The 16,903-nt window shown below is 41.4% G+C and overlaps 1 protein-coding gene across 2 annotated transcripts; it reads right to left on the bottom strand.

Moving 5' to 3' along the window:
- Nucleotides 1-4,480: 4,480 nt before the first annotated feature.
- FKBP14 (FKBP prolyl isomerase 14) lies at nucleotides 4,481-16,720 on the bottom strand. Of its 2 annotated transcripts, none has more exons than XM_069007209.1 (4): nucleotides 16,404-16,720; nucleotides 13,594-13,745; nucleotides 10,770-10,897; nucleotides 4,481-6,477 (listed from the first exon to the last, which is right to left on the bottom strand). In XM_069007209.1, the coding sequence occupies exons 1-4, from the start codon at nucleotides 16,601-16,603 to the stop codon at nucleotides 6,286-6,288; spliced, it is 672 nt and encodes a 223-aa protein (XP_068863310.1). In that variant the 5' UTR covers nucleotides 16,604-16,720; the 3' UTR covers nucleotides 4,481-6,285. The 2 variants fall into 2 exon arrangements, with proteins under 2 accessions (XP_068863310.1, XP_068863311.1); XM_069007210.1 differs by lacking the exon at nucleotides 4,481-6,477 and adding an exon at nucleotides 8,261-9,476.
- Nucleotides 16,721-16,903: the final 183 nt, after the last annotated feature.

The raw sequence follows: 16,903 nt of genomic DNA on the forward strand, positions 1-16,903 counted from the left end.
CTATACCTGTGAAGGCATCCCACTAAATTTAAATTATTCCTCTTACAGTCAGTTACAGGAAGAAAAGAGCTTCATATATATAGCAGAGTTAGTAACATTGAAAATGCCTGTGAGATCCTAGATAATAGTTACACCATCGGCCAGTAAATTCAGCTGATGTCATAGACTGAACCTAAAGAGCAAGAAGTGTCAATGGCACTTAGGAGTTTCTGCTTTGACTATTATTATATAGTCAGAAGACTGGACCAGAGAACTGAGAGTAATTCTCCCACTCTAAAAGTGGCTTCTATCCACAACAAAGAAAAAAGGACAGCAGGTGCTGGATTATGATGTAAAATAAAGATGTCACTTGCTGAGCTCTGTGAATGTTCAAAATGAAAAAGATAGGAGAAATCCTGGCTGCAGCCTCCTTATCCAATTATACCATTGAAGATTAATCTATGGAAATGGCTGCAGCTGTACATAAAATGCGATTGTAGGCACAACGGCAGGCTTAGATGCTGAGCTCTTACTCATGCACCACAGAAGGTGATTCATATCCCCATTACACAAGTGACAGAACACAACTCCTCAGTGTGACAGGGACAGGATGCTGCAAGGACTCTGGGCATGCTGTAGTTACTCTCAGTGTCTAGAAACCTGTTAGGCACAACAGCACTGAACCACACAACCAAGCTGCTCCATTGTCCAGTCAAAAAGGTTGCCTACTTCTGGAGTAATGTTGTATCAAAAAATCATCAGTCTCTTGCTTTGTTTTCATAATTTTTGTCATTTACCTTGTTTTCATTCACAGAAATCTGGGACAGCATATTTATGTTTGTAACTCTAAAAAAGTATCACAAGACACATTTATTGGGGTTTTTTAATGTGTTAGAACCCCACTTGAAACAATGAGGCTAAAGCACTTGACAATAGCTTAAGACTCATAATAATAAATAGTCCAGGCAGGTGGACTGTCATCCTGAGAGGGTAAGGCAGTAATGACACCAAAGCAGCAGAAAATACAGAGGCAACAGCACTACTTTCTTATGCAATGAGCCTCTTTAATTTTCATCTGTGCTTCATGGTTTTGATGCTGCCTGCACAGAAATACTTGTGGCAGGCCAATGAACTGCAAAAGGCATCTCACTTCCCTCTGCAATAAATGTGCTGCAGTAACTATGTTATTAAAATTCAGGCATAGTTTTTTTTTCTTCTCATCTTAGCATTATTCATCAAATTGCAACAACTTGAACATCAATACATAAGACAAAATACATTTCTGGTGTTATGCAGGGGATACAGGAGTTCACTAAAGTGACTGCATGCCTGCAGCAGTTTTATGTCTTATATTAGTGTGTTGTGACTGAATAATCTATGTGTAAATTGGTGCAAATTAAATCACAGCTCTCAGAGAAAAGATCGGACAGTAACACAAGGGACAGCAAGTTCCCCGATGGGATTTATCAACCATCTGGCACAGTGCAAATAGCACTCATACAGGGGAGGCTCTGGTTAGTAACCACAGCAACAGGTATGCTGAGTACTCCTAAAAGTTATGCAGTGTTAGGAACCTTTCCTCTCCTACCACACACATCATTGACTGGGGGCTGTGAGCAGTGGCATGTCCTTCCTGGGCTACAGATGTTTTTGCTGCAGCATTTTCCAGTATTCCATTTTTCAGGAGACTTAAAACTTGGAGAGTTTTGTTTTGGTTTTTTGTAATATGCCTTCAAGGAGTTCTGACTCCAAAAAACTCTCTCCATGAATAAGGTATTTTCTTTATTCATGGAAGGGGTAGATAGCTGCAAGGTGGGAAGAGATCACTAATAACAGAAATATTTCTAATTAAAATAAAAGAAGTACTTTTGGCTCCTGAACTTCCAAAAGGATTGGAAAACTGTGTTATCTAAAATGTTCACAACTGTCTCTGTCATAAAACAGTCCATGTTTACATAAATGGCCTTATCCACAAGGTTCAACTGGAAAATAATAGTTAATAGATGGGCAAAATTACAAAGCTCACACTGTATTGTATGTTTCATGCTGGTTGCATGTTATTTCTTATGTACATATTTTAACAGAGAAATGTAAATAATAAATTACCCAGGAGTTTTTAAACTTCCTCATATTTGGTGTGGATATCAGCCAAGAAAAACTGGACGGTACGGAGAGATATTCCCCTGCTTATCTTCCCTGCTATTCCCCGCCAGCCCAAGGGCCCTGGTGTTTTCTCCAAGTCTGCCATGTGAACATGTGAAGCCCAGGATTTAACCCAGCTGCTGGTAGTGACAACAGCAGTGAAGACATGATGGCACATAAGGGCTGAGATACTGGATGCAAAGGTAAATTCTCACCTATCCCGGTATCCCGCAGTGGTAGGGAGGAGAAGAGAAATCCAGCAGGCAAGTATTGTGCAGCAAGATTCATTTGTTTAATTATTTTACAACTCCTTTATAGATTTTTTTCTTCATAGTCTAATTGGTCAAAGGATCAGCCACCCCTTGGGGATGATTAGCTAAAATCCTAAAACATCCATTGTCAACGTATTTTTCTACTGTACTATAAACAAAGCTTTTCAAGGTCGCAGGTGTTCATAGCTTATAGAACTCTGCTAATATCTTCCGTGAGAGAGAAAAATATCTCACGGGACTGGAAAGAAGCAAGAGAAATTCTTGCTAGCTGCATATTTGTATCCACACTCATCTTCTGTAAAAATGAAGGAACATCACCAGTCTTGTCCCTCTTAAGTACTGTGGTCAGCGTTGCTAAGAGTAAAATCCAGCAGGTTGTGATTTCCTTTCAACTACAATTAGCTACAGACCTACAGAGCCCATTCCCAGAGATGAACACAAAACCATTTTGCATTGCATTTGTGGAATGAAAACCTATTCTCTAAAGACATATTCCAGCAGATTAGAGAGACCAGAGGTAAACTCTGCTATTTACTTCCAGAGAGAGAGCAGGCCAAGCACACAAAAGAAATAGGTATTACCTAGTTCACTATTTGGGGAAAGAGGCAGAAGAGGAAGCATACCTGCTTTAAAGGAATTTCAATGGCAATAACAAGAAAGAGGACAGGATTGATTTAATGCTTCCAGCCTGACTCCCAGATGAGGAATCAATTATCCTGCATCATTTAATCTCCTTATGCAGGTCATGACACAAACTAGAAATTAGAAGCATCGTGTCTAAAATGAAGACAGCTCTTAATGGTAGTTAGCATCAGCCTCAGATTTTTTAGAGGAAAATATAGCTGGGATTTGGGGAGCTCTGAAGAGTTGGCTCCAGTGGATTTCTGCAGTCAGACCCTAATATTTTAAAAGTGGGTTTGTCCTTGTTTACCTAATGGAAATGCAAGGAGGAAAGGAAAGGAAAAGGGAAAGGGAAAGGAGGAAAAGGAAAAGAAAAAGAAAAAAGAAGAAAGATTTAAAATTATCCCTTTGGACAAACTCCAGCCTACAAGGAACATGACCTTCAGAAAATTTGCAAAAAATTATTTACCTGCCATGTTTCAAACTATCCTCTGTCATGGCAACTTTCTTAGATAAACCAAGCTCCTTCTTTTTTTACGTCATTCAACAAATACTGCATGGTCTCTGACCAGATACAACCCCTAGCTAAACCAACCTTTTGTTGGAATAAAAATTCCCAGGAGGAAGAAATGTGATGCAGTAGGAGCCTCCATCTGAATCCCCCCCAGGCTGGAAGATGATAACCATGTTCTTGTCCCTAAACAGCCTCCTACTGAGATTGTCAATTATATTTCTTGTGTGAAACTGTTGACATAATCAAGCACAGGCATGAAAACAGAAGCAGTATAGCTAAAGAAAGATCCTTATTTTGTCAGAGAGTTATTTTTCCTATGAACCAGGAGAAAACTAGGACACAGAATGTAAGCATTATGATTAACTTTCAAGAGAAGCTAAAATTATCCAGGATTATACAAATATAAGCAGTTTTGATTTATTTCCTGTTACCAAAAACAATTCAACATTGAAGACAAATTAAAGGGTTTGGGGTAGTGTGTTTTGGGCTGTGTTTTGGGGATTTTTGCAAAAACTCTATGGTAAGGCCAATGTATTTTCAAGAAGTAAACTCTAACATACCTATTCTGAAAATTCTTTAACAGACCTTGGAAGTGTGAATTTAAATTTTGCCTTAAACTCCATATAGGAACTGTCCAAAGGAGTGGTTTCTAATCAAAGTCAAATCAGGAACTAGCCTTATTATTTGCAGTCCTTACATCAGTGGCTGCCAGTGCTCTTTCTTCCAAGTAAGCAGATGCCAAAGGATCAAGGAAATAAAATGTTTTGCATTTCCCACATCACTCTACATAATTTCACTCTCTCTGACATTTTCCCTAGCTTTGTGTCTTTTCCCAGAATGCCCCAAAGCAATGAGCTTTCCCAATTGTAGTGGTTAGGTTCAAAATATCCATTACTTACTTATTTTGCTTCTGTGAGATAAGAATTAGGAGAAAGCAAAGCAGGCACAAAACTTAAAAGAATATAAAGAAGTTTATTAACAGACCTAAAAGAAAGAAAAAAAAAAGACTAAACCTTCAGAACACTTCTCCTCCCCCCACCTTTCTCCCTTCTCCCACTGACAATGTAAAAAGACAACCCTTGAGATTTTCAGTCAGTTTACCACCTCTATAATAACCTTTGTCAGTTCACTCAGGGAGAGGAGTCTCTCTTGCTCATGCTATGGAGACATCTCCACAAGAAACAGTTCTCTCATGGCTTCAATGTCACAGCAAGACAGCCACCCAGGCTGATATCCACCTGCATCTGAAACTAGGATTTCTGGATCAAGGGATAGAACACCTTCTAACAGCATAAACAATGGGATGTGGGGAATATGTATGACAAAGGTAATTTAAGGGCTGACCTGTACAATCTATTTTTTACACTGAAGTACTCAGGAAACCAACTATGTATGACTTTCATTGAAGATATCACGAAGAAGAAATTATGGCAGCAATTTGTTCTATATGTACTTAACACTGCAATTTTATGACTCTGTAACATACCTTACTCACCAAAATACCAAAACACTCTATATTTGGGATATTCCTGGCAGCACAAGGACATGCTCTACAGAGGGATCTGGACAGGCTGGATCAATGGTCTGAGTCCAACTGTACGAGGTTCAACAAGGCCAAGTGCTGGGTCACATCAACCCCAGGCAGTGCTACAGGCTGGGGCAGAATGGCTGGAAAGCTCCCCTGCAGAAAAGGACCTGGGGATGCTGGTTGACAGCAGCTGAACCTGAGCCAAGAGTGAGCCCAGGTGACCAAATAGGCCAATGGCAGCCTGACCTGTTTCAGCAGTAGTGTGGCCAGCAGGATGAGGGCAGCGATTGTCCCCCCTGTACTCAGCACTGGTGAGGCTGCAGCTCAAATCCCATGTTCAGTTTTGGGCCTCTCACTAGAAGACACTGAAGTGCTGGAGTGCATCCAGAAAAGGGAATGAAGCTGCTCAGGGGGCTGGAGCACAAGTCTGATGAGGAGTGGCTGAGGGAGCTGGGAGTGTTTAGCCTAGCGAAAAGGAGGCTGAGGGGGAAAACCTTATCACTCTCCACAGCTTACTGACGAGGTTGTAGCGAGGTGAGGGTAGACTTTTTCTCCCAAGTGACAAGGCATGGGACAAAAGGAAACATCCTCAAGTTGTACTAGGGGAGGTTTAGATTGGATGTTAGGCAAAAATTCTTCATGGAAAGGATCGTCAAGCATGGGGAGAGGTCATCCAGGATTGTGGTAGAGGAACCACTGAAATACCTGCAGGTATTCAAAAGACATGTAGATGTGGCACTTGGACATGATTGAGTGGTGGACGTGCTAGTGCTGGGTTAACAGTTGGATTGGATGATCTTAAGGGTCTTTTCCAACATAAATGATTCTATAATTCTATGACATAAGGTACTGAAAAGATGTAAAGTGATTTGTTCACTTCCACTGTTTGCCTTGTCAGTTTATCTAAAAAAAGAAAACTTTAAAAAACATTTCAGACTAAAGCACCATTCCTGAAGCTTTGCCAAAAGCTTTCTTGTGTCAGTGCATTGCATGTCAAGAATTTTCAAATAAAATGTGCTCTGAAGGCTTCTTCTGTACCTACAGAAGGCAGCAACTCCCACTGTAATTGTTAGATGCTGGCTGTGATTGACAGGCTGCAGTTCTAAAAAACATCACTATATATTTTCCTAAATAACCACAAACCAACAAGAAATGTTTGAAGAAGGCTGTAAGATGCAGGAGCAGAGTGGTCTGTTTTGAACCCTCTCCACTTTTTCAAGTGCCATGTTCTACAGATATGCAGTGAGGGTTTGTTTCTTCAGGGGAAATAGACCTTGCACTTCACACACAAGCCAGCCGAAACACTCCTGAGTGCCACTGAAGTTCCAATATTCCTCCCCATGTCGGGGGACAGGCAGCTGCCTGCCTCTGGTGTCCTGGAGGTTGTTGGCTGGCTCCTGCTGGCACTCCAGCAGTTTGCCCTGTGGATTAACAAGCAAATGCAATTGAAGTTAAAACAGGCAGTGCTACTTCTACCTAGGAAAGACTTTCATCTTCACAGGAGGACTTTAACAATAGCAAATGATAATCAAGTTGAAGTGACTTCTCAAATCTGCTGCTGGTTCTGCACTTTTAAAAAACATTTTCAGTTCAATTTCAGAATTTAACACAGCTCTCAAGAAAATTATTAAGAACAAAACCCATGCTCTCATTTGGCATAAACCTATACACAACACCAAATAAAGCATCTTGGTCTTGCAGCTTTAACACTCTGCTGGCATTAACAAGTAACTATACGTTCACTAAAAGTTATTTTTATTAAATGCTTTAAAAAGCCAAGCAGAAGATAATGCCTATATACATTTCACAGCAGTCACTGACTATAAACTCCTACTTAATACAAAAGAAACAACAGTTGGTCCTAACTGGAGTCACATATTGGCGCCCCATTATTTAATCTTAACTTTTAATGTGTTAGGTCAGTAACATGGGCAAATTTTATCCCATGCTTTTATGCTTTCATTCCCTAGCCAGAAGTTTTGAGAACATGCTAAACCCTGCAAACAATGATCTAAAACCCTCACAGACCCAATGTAAGTCTCAGTTCTGCTCTTCCCAGCAGCACACACACAATTTCCCCTTCGGTTGGTTGGGTACCTGCCAGTTCCCACATGCAGGCACAACCAGCCTAAAGATCAGCTTCACAGCTATTAGCCCCCCTTGGCCTAGGCTATACAAATTGTCTACATTCCCCACACAGTCAAAAGAGAAAGACAAGACACTCTTTGATAAGGCAGCTATCCCAGTACAAGATAAACAACACATGTGTGATGAGCTGCCCACAGGTGCCCAGTGCTCTGGAGCCTGTAGGGGAAATCAAGACAGCCAGCACAGAACATGCAACCAACCTTGGGCAAGCTGAAGTCAGGCAAGCTTGATTTTCCTAAGTGATGGGAAAAAACATCAATGTGCAAAACCATGACCAGTAAGAAGAGCTAAATAGGTAATGACTATTCATTATTTCTTCATGATAAAAGAGTAAGAGCAGGCAATGAGCCTAAAACAGAAGGGAAACATTTTCCTACACTATTTTACTGTGAAACTCACTGCCATAAAAGCACAAGTGTTATTGGGTTCAAGAAAAGCAGACGGCATTACTGAGGAAAAAGATCTAAGGTTACTGAAAACAAAATGCATGGCTACAATTCCCTGTCACTTAGAACACCACCCACAAAATGTCAGATGCTGGAAGAAAACCAAAACAGAACAGCCCAATGCTGCTCACCTTCACCTACAACTTTCCTTTTCCCTCTCAACAGTCACTCTTGACAGGCATCTCTAAATGCCCCTCTGCAGCTGAACTCAGTTTAATGAAGCAGTCTTCTAATCCTCAATTGCAACACTAGGTGGCAGGGAAACATCTAACTCACCCACAGCACTGAGAACCTTGAATGCAGAGTCGCAGCTTGCGGTAGTTAAGGGTTAGTGCAATGCAGCAATCTCGGTTTCATGCAACTGGATTTGCTTTGCGTCCTCACATAGCTTTGGGCAACATTTTTCAAGTACAATGCTGTGTTCATAGACCCATAGGTTAGTGATGTCAGAATAAATCCTGTCCCTGAGATACCTTGCCCTCTCATTTAAGAAACCATGGACAATTGCAAAATATTTCTTCCTCTCTAAAAATTTCTTCCTCTCCTCTTTGAATTCCAATTTGGTGTTTGAAATCCTAATGATCTCCACCTCTGTAAAGACACAGCACCATAACATTTACCTCACACCTTTATTTTTCTAAAACTTCACTTTATCATTTAAAATTCTTATCACTTGTGTGCTACTTGCGAAAAATGCTGCAAAGGGGCAATGAAACAAGTTCTGCAACTCATGCAGCTGCATAGCAGACAAGCCCATGGAAACTGTTCTTCAGACCATACTGATGCTCCTGTCAGTACACTCTCTCCCTTCTGCAAGAGGAAAAACTTCAGACTTGTAACATTCTGCTCAATATCCCCCTCAAACTGTGAGAGAAAGGCATGATCTTTTCTGATGAATGCCAAGTCTGAGTTTCAAAACAAATGCATGTGTACATTTAAAGGACACCACCTCTGCACTGCAGCACAACTTGGGCTTTCCAAATTACAGACATTTCCTAGAATGTTGCTGGCAGTAGAAGTGAAAGCCTGACATTTAACTCCTGCTTTGTTCACAAAATTTAACAAAAAATGTAGACAACTATTGCCATGGATGGTAACACTCTCCCTTTAGAAGGGGAAGATCAGCACACTATAACCATTCTTCTCATTCAGCTTTGTATCAGTTTCTCAGCTGTATAAAGAGATGCTGATGCCTTCTACTACATCTTTTAAAAATCTGGAAAAAAAACCCAAGGTCAGCACACTGCTTTTTAAGCAGTGACACACAAGAAGGAAGGTCAAGTAATTAGGCCACAGACTACAAGTTATACATAAGGTAGCTGCTGAAAGTGATCTTGGCACACAAACAAATCACAGAAAGTCATTGAACTGGATTTTGATTTTTATGCTTGGCAACTGGAAAGTTTGTTTCATTTCTGAAAAATAATTTAATACAAAATTTAAAAAACACTGATGTGCAAGTCTTTGCTATAGGAGGAGGTACATTTTCACACTTTAAAATACTTTAAAACATTTGTACATAATGAAGAGAAAATCTCTTTTCTATAAACAAAGTATTTCTTTGCCAACAGCAATTCTCAACTCCAAAACACAGAATTAAGATGACACTAGAATCAGACAGTCTAAGTCACGACTATTTGTGTCAAAAAAAATTATGCCACCCTTTTCTACAGCTCATCATGCTTGTATGTAAATTCCCTTGCAGATATAAACCCATCACTGTCTTCATCTTCTTTATCAAATATGTCTTCAACCAAAGCATCATGCTGGGTGTCATTTACCACTGCTCCATGCTTTTCAAATTCTTTCTTCAAGTAAATTTTCACCTATTAGACAAAAGGTGAGAGTGAACGCTTTCAGACTTATGAAAGAATTGATTACTGCAGCATAACAGAGGGATGCTGTGTTCAGGATGGTGGTATTAGATAACAGATACCCTCCTCCTATGCCACTGCCAGAATAATACTTGTCTAACAGATTCTGCAGTCCCTTGAAGAGTCTTTAGTGATAGAAGTGACAGTAAAACTAGCAAAGCTGTTGCCATACTTTTATGGTATCTGACTGAAAAAATGAGCCAGGACAGCCTGTCTTCCGATGTCTATGCAGTAAAGTACAAACAGCTGGGCTGAAGTTACGAGCTACCAATTGGTCAGAGACAACTTTTCCACATTCCAGCACCCTGACAACATATAAACAGCCACCCCAAATATATACATAAATCTGTCCATAATCTCAGTGTTTGCTGCTCCAGTGGGAAATACTTTAAAAGTTTTCTAGACATTTCAAAATTCTGAAGGACAAAGAGCCAAGGCAGGTTTTAAACAGACCACTGGAACACTTATTTACATTAAGCTATATATTAATGGTAAGCAGTGTTTTCAACAACATCAGATTGTTTTTACTAAGTTTTTAAGGTTTAACTTATGGAGATCCCAAGTGTTCTGAATTGCAGAGCCTTCTAGAAAAACAACAATACCAACATACTCATCTATTAAACAGATACCACTCATATAAGAACCATGGGCCATGTTTCAGGTCTGTTTTAGTCACTTCACTCTCTGGGATTTGTCAAGGTTATTGCTTACATTCCTAATACACAGACATTACACACACTGACACTGTGTGATGCATAGTACAAATGATTAATTAGCCTTCTGGGTCTTGTAAACTGTACCAGATGCAAATCAAAAAGAACTCAGTGGTTTATACTAACTTCTCATGGATCACTTTTGCACACTGGAGAACCAGAAGATTGAAAATAAGAGGCAAACAGATGGTGAATAATGCTGAATACATGTCCTTCACAGAGTGAATGCTAAGAAACAGGACTGCCCTACAGCAGAAGAAATTCCAGTTTATTAATAAATCAGCAATTAAATCCAAAAAGCCCTGAAGTCTGGTTTTATTCCTAAGATGCTTTATTTTATCCAAGTCTTCCATAAGCATGTGGCACACGAGTCACATGCCTATCCTCAGCTTACCAAGGCTCCTTTTGAACCTCCAGTCTGGAATTTTCACTGGGATGCAAGGCTCAGAGCAGTGCAGCATAGATGTGCATTTTTTTTTTTCACTCTCCCATCCTGTTAGATTTGCTCACAAGAGAAGGATAACCCACTCACCTCTTGCTTGGATAGTTTCCAGTCATCATTAAGATCCATCTCTTGGAATGACTCATGAGACCTTGGTCCATTTCTAATTTCTAGAAGGTCAATGTTGAAAATCAATGTGCTCTCAGGTGGAATTTTTCCTGCCCAAAATGGAGAAAAGTTAAAACCAACTATATATTCAATGCCATATAAAAGCCATACGTGTCAGAGCAATGTTCCAGTAATCCTGGTCATTTTAGAGCATCCTGCAGTTTGAACTAGCAAGGATAAGTATCTCTAACAGTGATGACCTCAACCATTTCAGCCTGCAGCCTGGACTCTGAGCAGCCCTTACAGCATATATGCAGCTTTAGATGCAACTAGTTTTGTTGGAGACTAGTAGGTGTTGATGCAAGCTCTTATTCAGCAATTACCATCACAAGTTTATCAAACAACATTCTTCAGTCTTCTTTCTTTCATGGCCAGAGCCAGATAAACTGGAAAACAATAAAGGAGACTGTACAGTCAGACAGGCTACAGCCAAGACTAACGGACAAGGCAGCAAGAAGGGAGAATTTAGTCCTCCCAGCACACCATTACCCCGTCAGTCTCCAAATTCCTCTCCACTGCCAACTGACACCTTGTATCTGCTGTTCTGCCACAGGGAAAAACTCTTTTGCAGAGAAGGACAGAAGGGCAGTGACAATGTTGGTCTCCCACAGCAGTCTGTGGACTCAGTGCACAAAGCACTGAGCTATTTCCACACAGCAGAAACTAAGTACCCAAACCTGATCACAAGGCATGTGTTATCACTACATCGTTTTTGATGTAGGTGAACAGACCAGTAACTTCCTAATAGTGCCACAGAGCACTCCCCCATGCCACCACACCTCGAGGATTTCAGTTTATCAGGCATTGGCTTTCCCAGAGATGCAATATGCCCTCATGCTGATGGCTGAACTACTGTCAAAGACCTTTCAGCACATCACTTTGTTCCTTTATACAGAAAGGTTGAATAGAACCAAATATATCTCTATACTGGATGGCAGCACCCCAAAAACTATTTCTGTGCCTTGAGAAAACAGGGAAAAAATAATCCACATCTACTAGTTTGGAGCTATGGTATTAAATACACCCTGAACTGCAATAACCAATGGGCTCTTAGATTTCTGGGATGATAAACACGCAGAATCTTCTGGAAACACAGGGCATAGTGCCCTGTTTAGGGTTTGGAACACAGGTAACTTTTTTGAGCGTTACAGAAAAAGGCATCTGACTCAAATGATGAGTCAGACAGCAACCAAGGTGGGAGGCTACTGAAATTATGTGCATTCAGAGAAAGCATGAAGAAAATGAAATAATTCTGTCTTCAAGGGCATAATTTGAAAACAGCAACATAATTATGGCCAAATACTTCAAAGTCTTCCTAAAGCACATAATTTCTTACAGCAGTTAGCAGTGTTTAGCTGTTTAACCTTCTTGCACTAAACACCAAGGTGAGGCTTGCAAGTCTTTGAAGGACAACTTTAGTGCTTTACATATTAATCAAACAATTAGGGCTGATGACTACATGAGCACTGCAGCATTTCATATCTTTTTGTGGAAAAATGTACAGCTGTTCCCTGCATAAAGACAAATAAATGACAACCGCACGTTCCCATTCCCTACTAGAAACACGATTACTTCTAATACTGTATCTTGAACACTGAAGCAGAGCTTCTAGAAAAATGTGTTAAACTGAATTCAAGAGAGGAAGGTATGAAGTATGCTGTATGCATGAATACTACCTAGCATGAGGTAATATGGAGTCCAAAGCCTATGTGCAGCCCTACTTGCCAGAAGATATAGAATTGCACACAGTCCTCACTCCCAGTCTCATAGTGATGGGAGAGAACATTAGCAGGATGGACTATATGTTCCTAGACATTTATCCCTTCTGCTTTGGAACTTTGCACTACTGTAGGTCATTTGTTGCAACTCTTATCATGACATAGATATTCATAATAATTGCTCAAAATAAGTTAACTAAAACAAATCTCATAAAGCAGAAACAGAACCATTCAAGCTGTCGCTTAAGCAACTGCATATTCCAAATCTGGCCCTCCCATTATAGGAATCTGGAAATACTTGAAAAGAAAAGCCCCAAACACCCTCAGTAGAAGACAGGTTGAGTAAACTCTACAAAGGATGTTTATATCTGTCTGCACAGCAGTCAGTGCATTTTCAGTAGGTGACAACATGACTGCCCATGCACCTACACATCTTATTGTGGATAACAGGGACCACTGCCCAAACTGAAAACAGCTCTAAGAGGGAAAGAATTAATGTCTCTATAGGGAGAAATAAACAGTGACTTTTCATTGTATCATCCAAGAACTGGCTGGGCAGTAGTACAAAGTTCTAAAAGAAACCTGCAAGCAAGAATGAGGCTTGCACATGCACATTCATGAAGTATTAGCACAAAAACAGATCCAACAGCCAAAAAGCCAACTGTTACCTAAGCAACCACCTCCACTTGACTGTAAAAGAAGGGAGAAAAAAAAACAAACTAAAAAAAAAAAGAAGAAGCAGGGCACTGCTGGGCACAGCACTAACAGAAAAGACACTTAGAACATACAGCACAGCAGCTACCATCAGTTTCTGGGGTTTTTTCCCTGCATTCACCACATAGTGACTTAATGGATATTACTGCAGAAAACAAATTTATGAGAAAGAGCACCCAACTCCCTCAATTTTTCTTCTTTAACAGAATCAAACTGGAAAGCTTGAAAGCTTGCTAACCTCTTAGCCCTAGAATAACAGTAAAATACAGAGAATAGAAACAATTAGAGCAAGGAAAGGGCTTCACGTGTTTTACCTTTCCCTTCTTTTCCATAAGCAAGGGCTGGTGGAATAGTTAGCTTCCGCTTCTCTCCCACACACATGTCCTTCAAACCTCTGTCCCAGCCTTTGAGAGCTTCCCTTATGCCAAGTGTAAACCACATAGGTTGACCATTGTTATGCTTGTGACTGGAAAAGAAAGGAATAAAACACTTCATATTTAAGCATCAAGTTCCACAAAAGGCAGATGGAATATGCTCATAATGTAAATATCTAGTTAAAAACACAGCACTACTCGGCACCTTGACATCTCTAAAATGAAAGACTTACACTTTCAAAGTCTTTAAAACTTATGATTTGCATGACAAGGTTCCTTGAGAAGTGGAAAGAAATAAAACAACATTTACCTGGTGTGTTTATGACAACACCAACCAACCCGGATCCCCACCTTCACTTCCCTGATCACCTACTTCCACTTGGTAACTGATCAGAGTAGAAAAGCATTTTTCTTAAAAATCTATAGTCAAAGCCATCTACAAACTTCGGTAAATTGCATATCACAGACCAGCATGGCCATGATAGCAATATACATCTTAACATGCTTAGAAGAATCAGCCACATCTCTTTCAAAAGAAGCCATTAGGGAAAAAAAAAACAAAACTACATAACAGTCTAGAAAAAAACAGAAACAAACGCATGCAAAACATTCAACTTTAGATCAGGGAGAAAAAACCCTTTCCTGATTTAACCAGGTGGTACAACCCGGACTACTTTCACTCTACTAACAGACAAGGAATTTAAAAGCTCTATTTACTAGTCATGCAGGAAAGGTGCTTAAGAAGAAAACAGAACACTTACAGAAGTTAGTCAGCAGCAAAAACTTTAGAGTGTCACTAGAAGTCCTTTTAGAGAGGCAAGTTAACTACAAGAGAAAATTAGTGAGATTTTAGTTGAATCATCTACAAGAGCATAAACATGCAAAACTCTTTTTTTTTTTTTTTTTTTTTTTAAGATACAAAAGTAGCCTTCAGGCAGCCTGCAGAGACTTGAGTATTTTGCTGTCTCCCACTATTAACACTTCGTTGATGTTTTACAGGACATCCAGCATTAGCAAGTCGTTGCAGGCTCTTAGCAGACTCCGTAGAATTTCTGGCTCTTCCTCCTATTTGCATTTCTGTGGCTCTGGTATGTTGACTTGTCTCGTCGGGGGCAGGTAAAGAATAATGAAAAGCTGTGATTGTGCTGCCGGTAGTAGAAGGACGCATATAACTTTTTTTTTTTTTTTAAACTAATGGTTTGCTTTAGAAACCAAGTAAATTCATGCATAGCACAAGACCTATTAAAAGCTGAGATCACATATCAAAACCTGCACCTAAATCACAGAATCACAGAACGGTTTGGATTGGAAGGGACCTTAAAGATCACCCAGTTCCAATCCCCCTGCCATGGGCAGATACACCTTCAGTTAGACCAGGTTGCCCAGAGCCCCTTCCAGCCTGGCCTTGAACACCTCCAGGAATGGATCCTCAACAACTTCCCTGGGCAGCTGTCTCACCATCCTCACAGTCAAGAATTTCTTTCTAATAACCTAATCTAAACCTGCACTAAGTTTGAAGCCATTCTCCCTTGTTCTGTCACTACATGCCCTTGCAAAAAAGTCTCCCTCCCATCTTTCTTGAGGCATTGGATAGGCACAATTAGGTCACCTCAAAGCCTTCTCTTTTCCAGGCTGAATAATCCCAGTTCTTGCAACCTTTCACCCGAGGAGAGGTGCTCCGTGTATAACATCCCCATCTTTTAAGGAACACCACATGGCTCTACTTCCCACAGACTGACCAGAAAACAAAGGCTAAGTAAGATTTATTTTATTACCTTGGAGGGACATAAGCCTTACTGTTGGCGTTCGTCTTGAACAGCATTGTGAGACAGTTCTTCACACCAAACTTTCTGAGAACAGGTGGCAGTGGGAGGGGCCCCAATGACAAGTTTACGCAGTGTTATTTAAACTCTTTTATCCAAAACCAAATAAAGACATTCATGCATTGCTTTTGCTTCCTTGCATACAAGTAAACGCAAGTTTGGGGCGTTTGGGGAGGGAGGAGTGAAAAAAAAACAAAACAAAACACTTGCCCCTGAAAAAACACCCCTCACAGAGCTACTTCGCAGATGGGTTGCAGACGCCTGTGAGAGGTCTGGATTCAGGAAAGCACGAGCAAAAGAGATCATCTATATTAAAATAAATACATATATTTTTATATATAGATAAAGGAGCGAGTCCAGAGAAGGCGCACCAAGATTATTAGAAGGACGGAGCAGCACCTCTCCTAGGAGGAAAGGCTGAGAGAATTGGGACTGTTCAGCCTGGTAAAGAGAAACCTCCAGGATGACCTAATTCCCCCTTTCCAGTACCTCAAAGGAGCCTACAGAAGAGATGGAGAGAGACTATTTAAAAGGGCATATAGTGACAGAAAAGGGGTGACGGCTTTAAACTGAGAGTAGGTTCAGATTAGGTATTAGAAAGAAATTCGTTACTGTGAGGGTGGCAAGCCACTGGAACAGGCTGCCCAGGGAAGCTGTTGATGACCCACTCCTGGAGGTGTTCAAGGCCAGGTTGGATGGGGCTCTGAGCACCCTGGGCAGCGTTCAAGGGCACGTCGGATGGGGGTCTGAGCAACTTGGTCTAGTGGAAGGGTCAAGGAGTCTTTAAGGTCACTTCCAACTCAAGCCATTTTATGATTCTATTTTATATATATATATATATATATATATATATATATATATATATATATATTTCCCCACGCAGGCTCAGCCAACAGCTCGCTCGAAGAAGACGCGCTGCTCACTTACGTCGAGTGAAACATGGAGCCGTCCCTCTCCAAGAAGCCCTCGTAGTGAACCAGCATCATGTCCCCCCACTTGGTCTTCCTGTGGCAGAGGAACGGCTTGTGCAGCACCTCCACCTTCACGTCGGCCGCGGGGGGGATCAGCGCCGCGCCCGCGCAGCCCAGCGCCGCGCACAGCAGGGCGGAGCACAGCAGCAGCGCCATCGCCCCCGCCTCGCTGCTCTCACCGCGCCGCCATCCCGCGCCCCGAGCCCGGCCGGTCCGTCCAACGTGGCAGCGGCGCGCACCGCTGCCAGCCCCCGGCTCCCGACGGCCCGGCACCGGCGGTGCGCGCTCTGATTGGCTCTGCGCAGGGCGAGCTCAGGAGGAGCTGCCGCCCATTGGAGCGCGCCCCTGTCCGTCCCTCAGCTCATCCAATCGCCAGGCCCGGACAGACGAGGGAGGTGGGCGGGCCGGACGCTCCGGGAAGTCACAGCGCCGGCGAGCGGGAGAGCCCCGCGGAGC

The sequence above is a fragment of the Aphelocoma coerulescens genome, chromosome 2 (assembly GCF_041296385.1).
Source record: "Aphelocoma coerulescens isolate FSJ_1873_10779 chromosome 2, UR_Acoe_1.0, whole genome shotgun sequence".
Taxonomy (NCBI): domain Eukaryota; kingdom Metazoa; phylum Chordata; class Aves; order Passeriformes; family Corvidae; genus Aphelocoma; species Aphelocoma coerulescens.

Coding starts and splice junctions, on each gene's coding strand:
- FKBP14 (XM_069007209.1), bottom strand. CDS start 16,603: ATGGCGCTGCTGCTGTGCTCCGCCCTGCTGTGCGCGGCGCTGGGCTGC. Junction 13,746..16,403: donor GGCTCCATGTTTCACTCGAC/GTAAGTGAGCAG, acceptor TTTCTTTTCCAG/TCACAAGCATAACAATGGTC. Junction 10,898..13,593: donor TTATGGAAAAGAAGGGAAAG/GTAAAACACGTG, acceptor CATTTTGGGCAG/GAAAAATTCCACCTGAGAGC.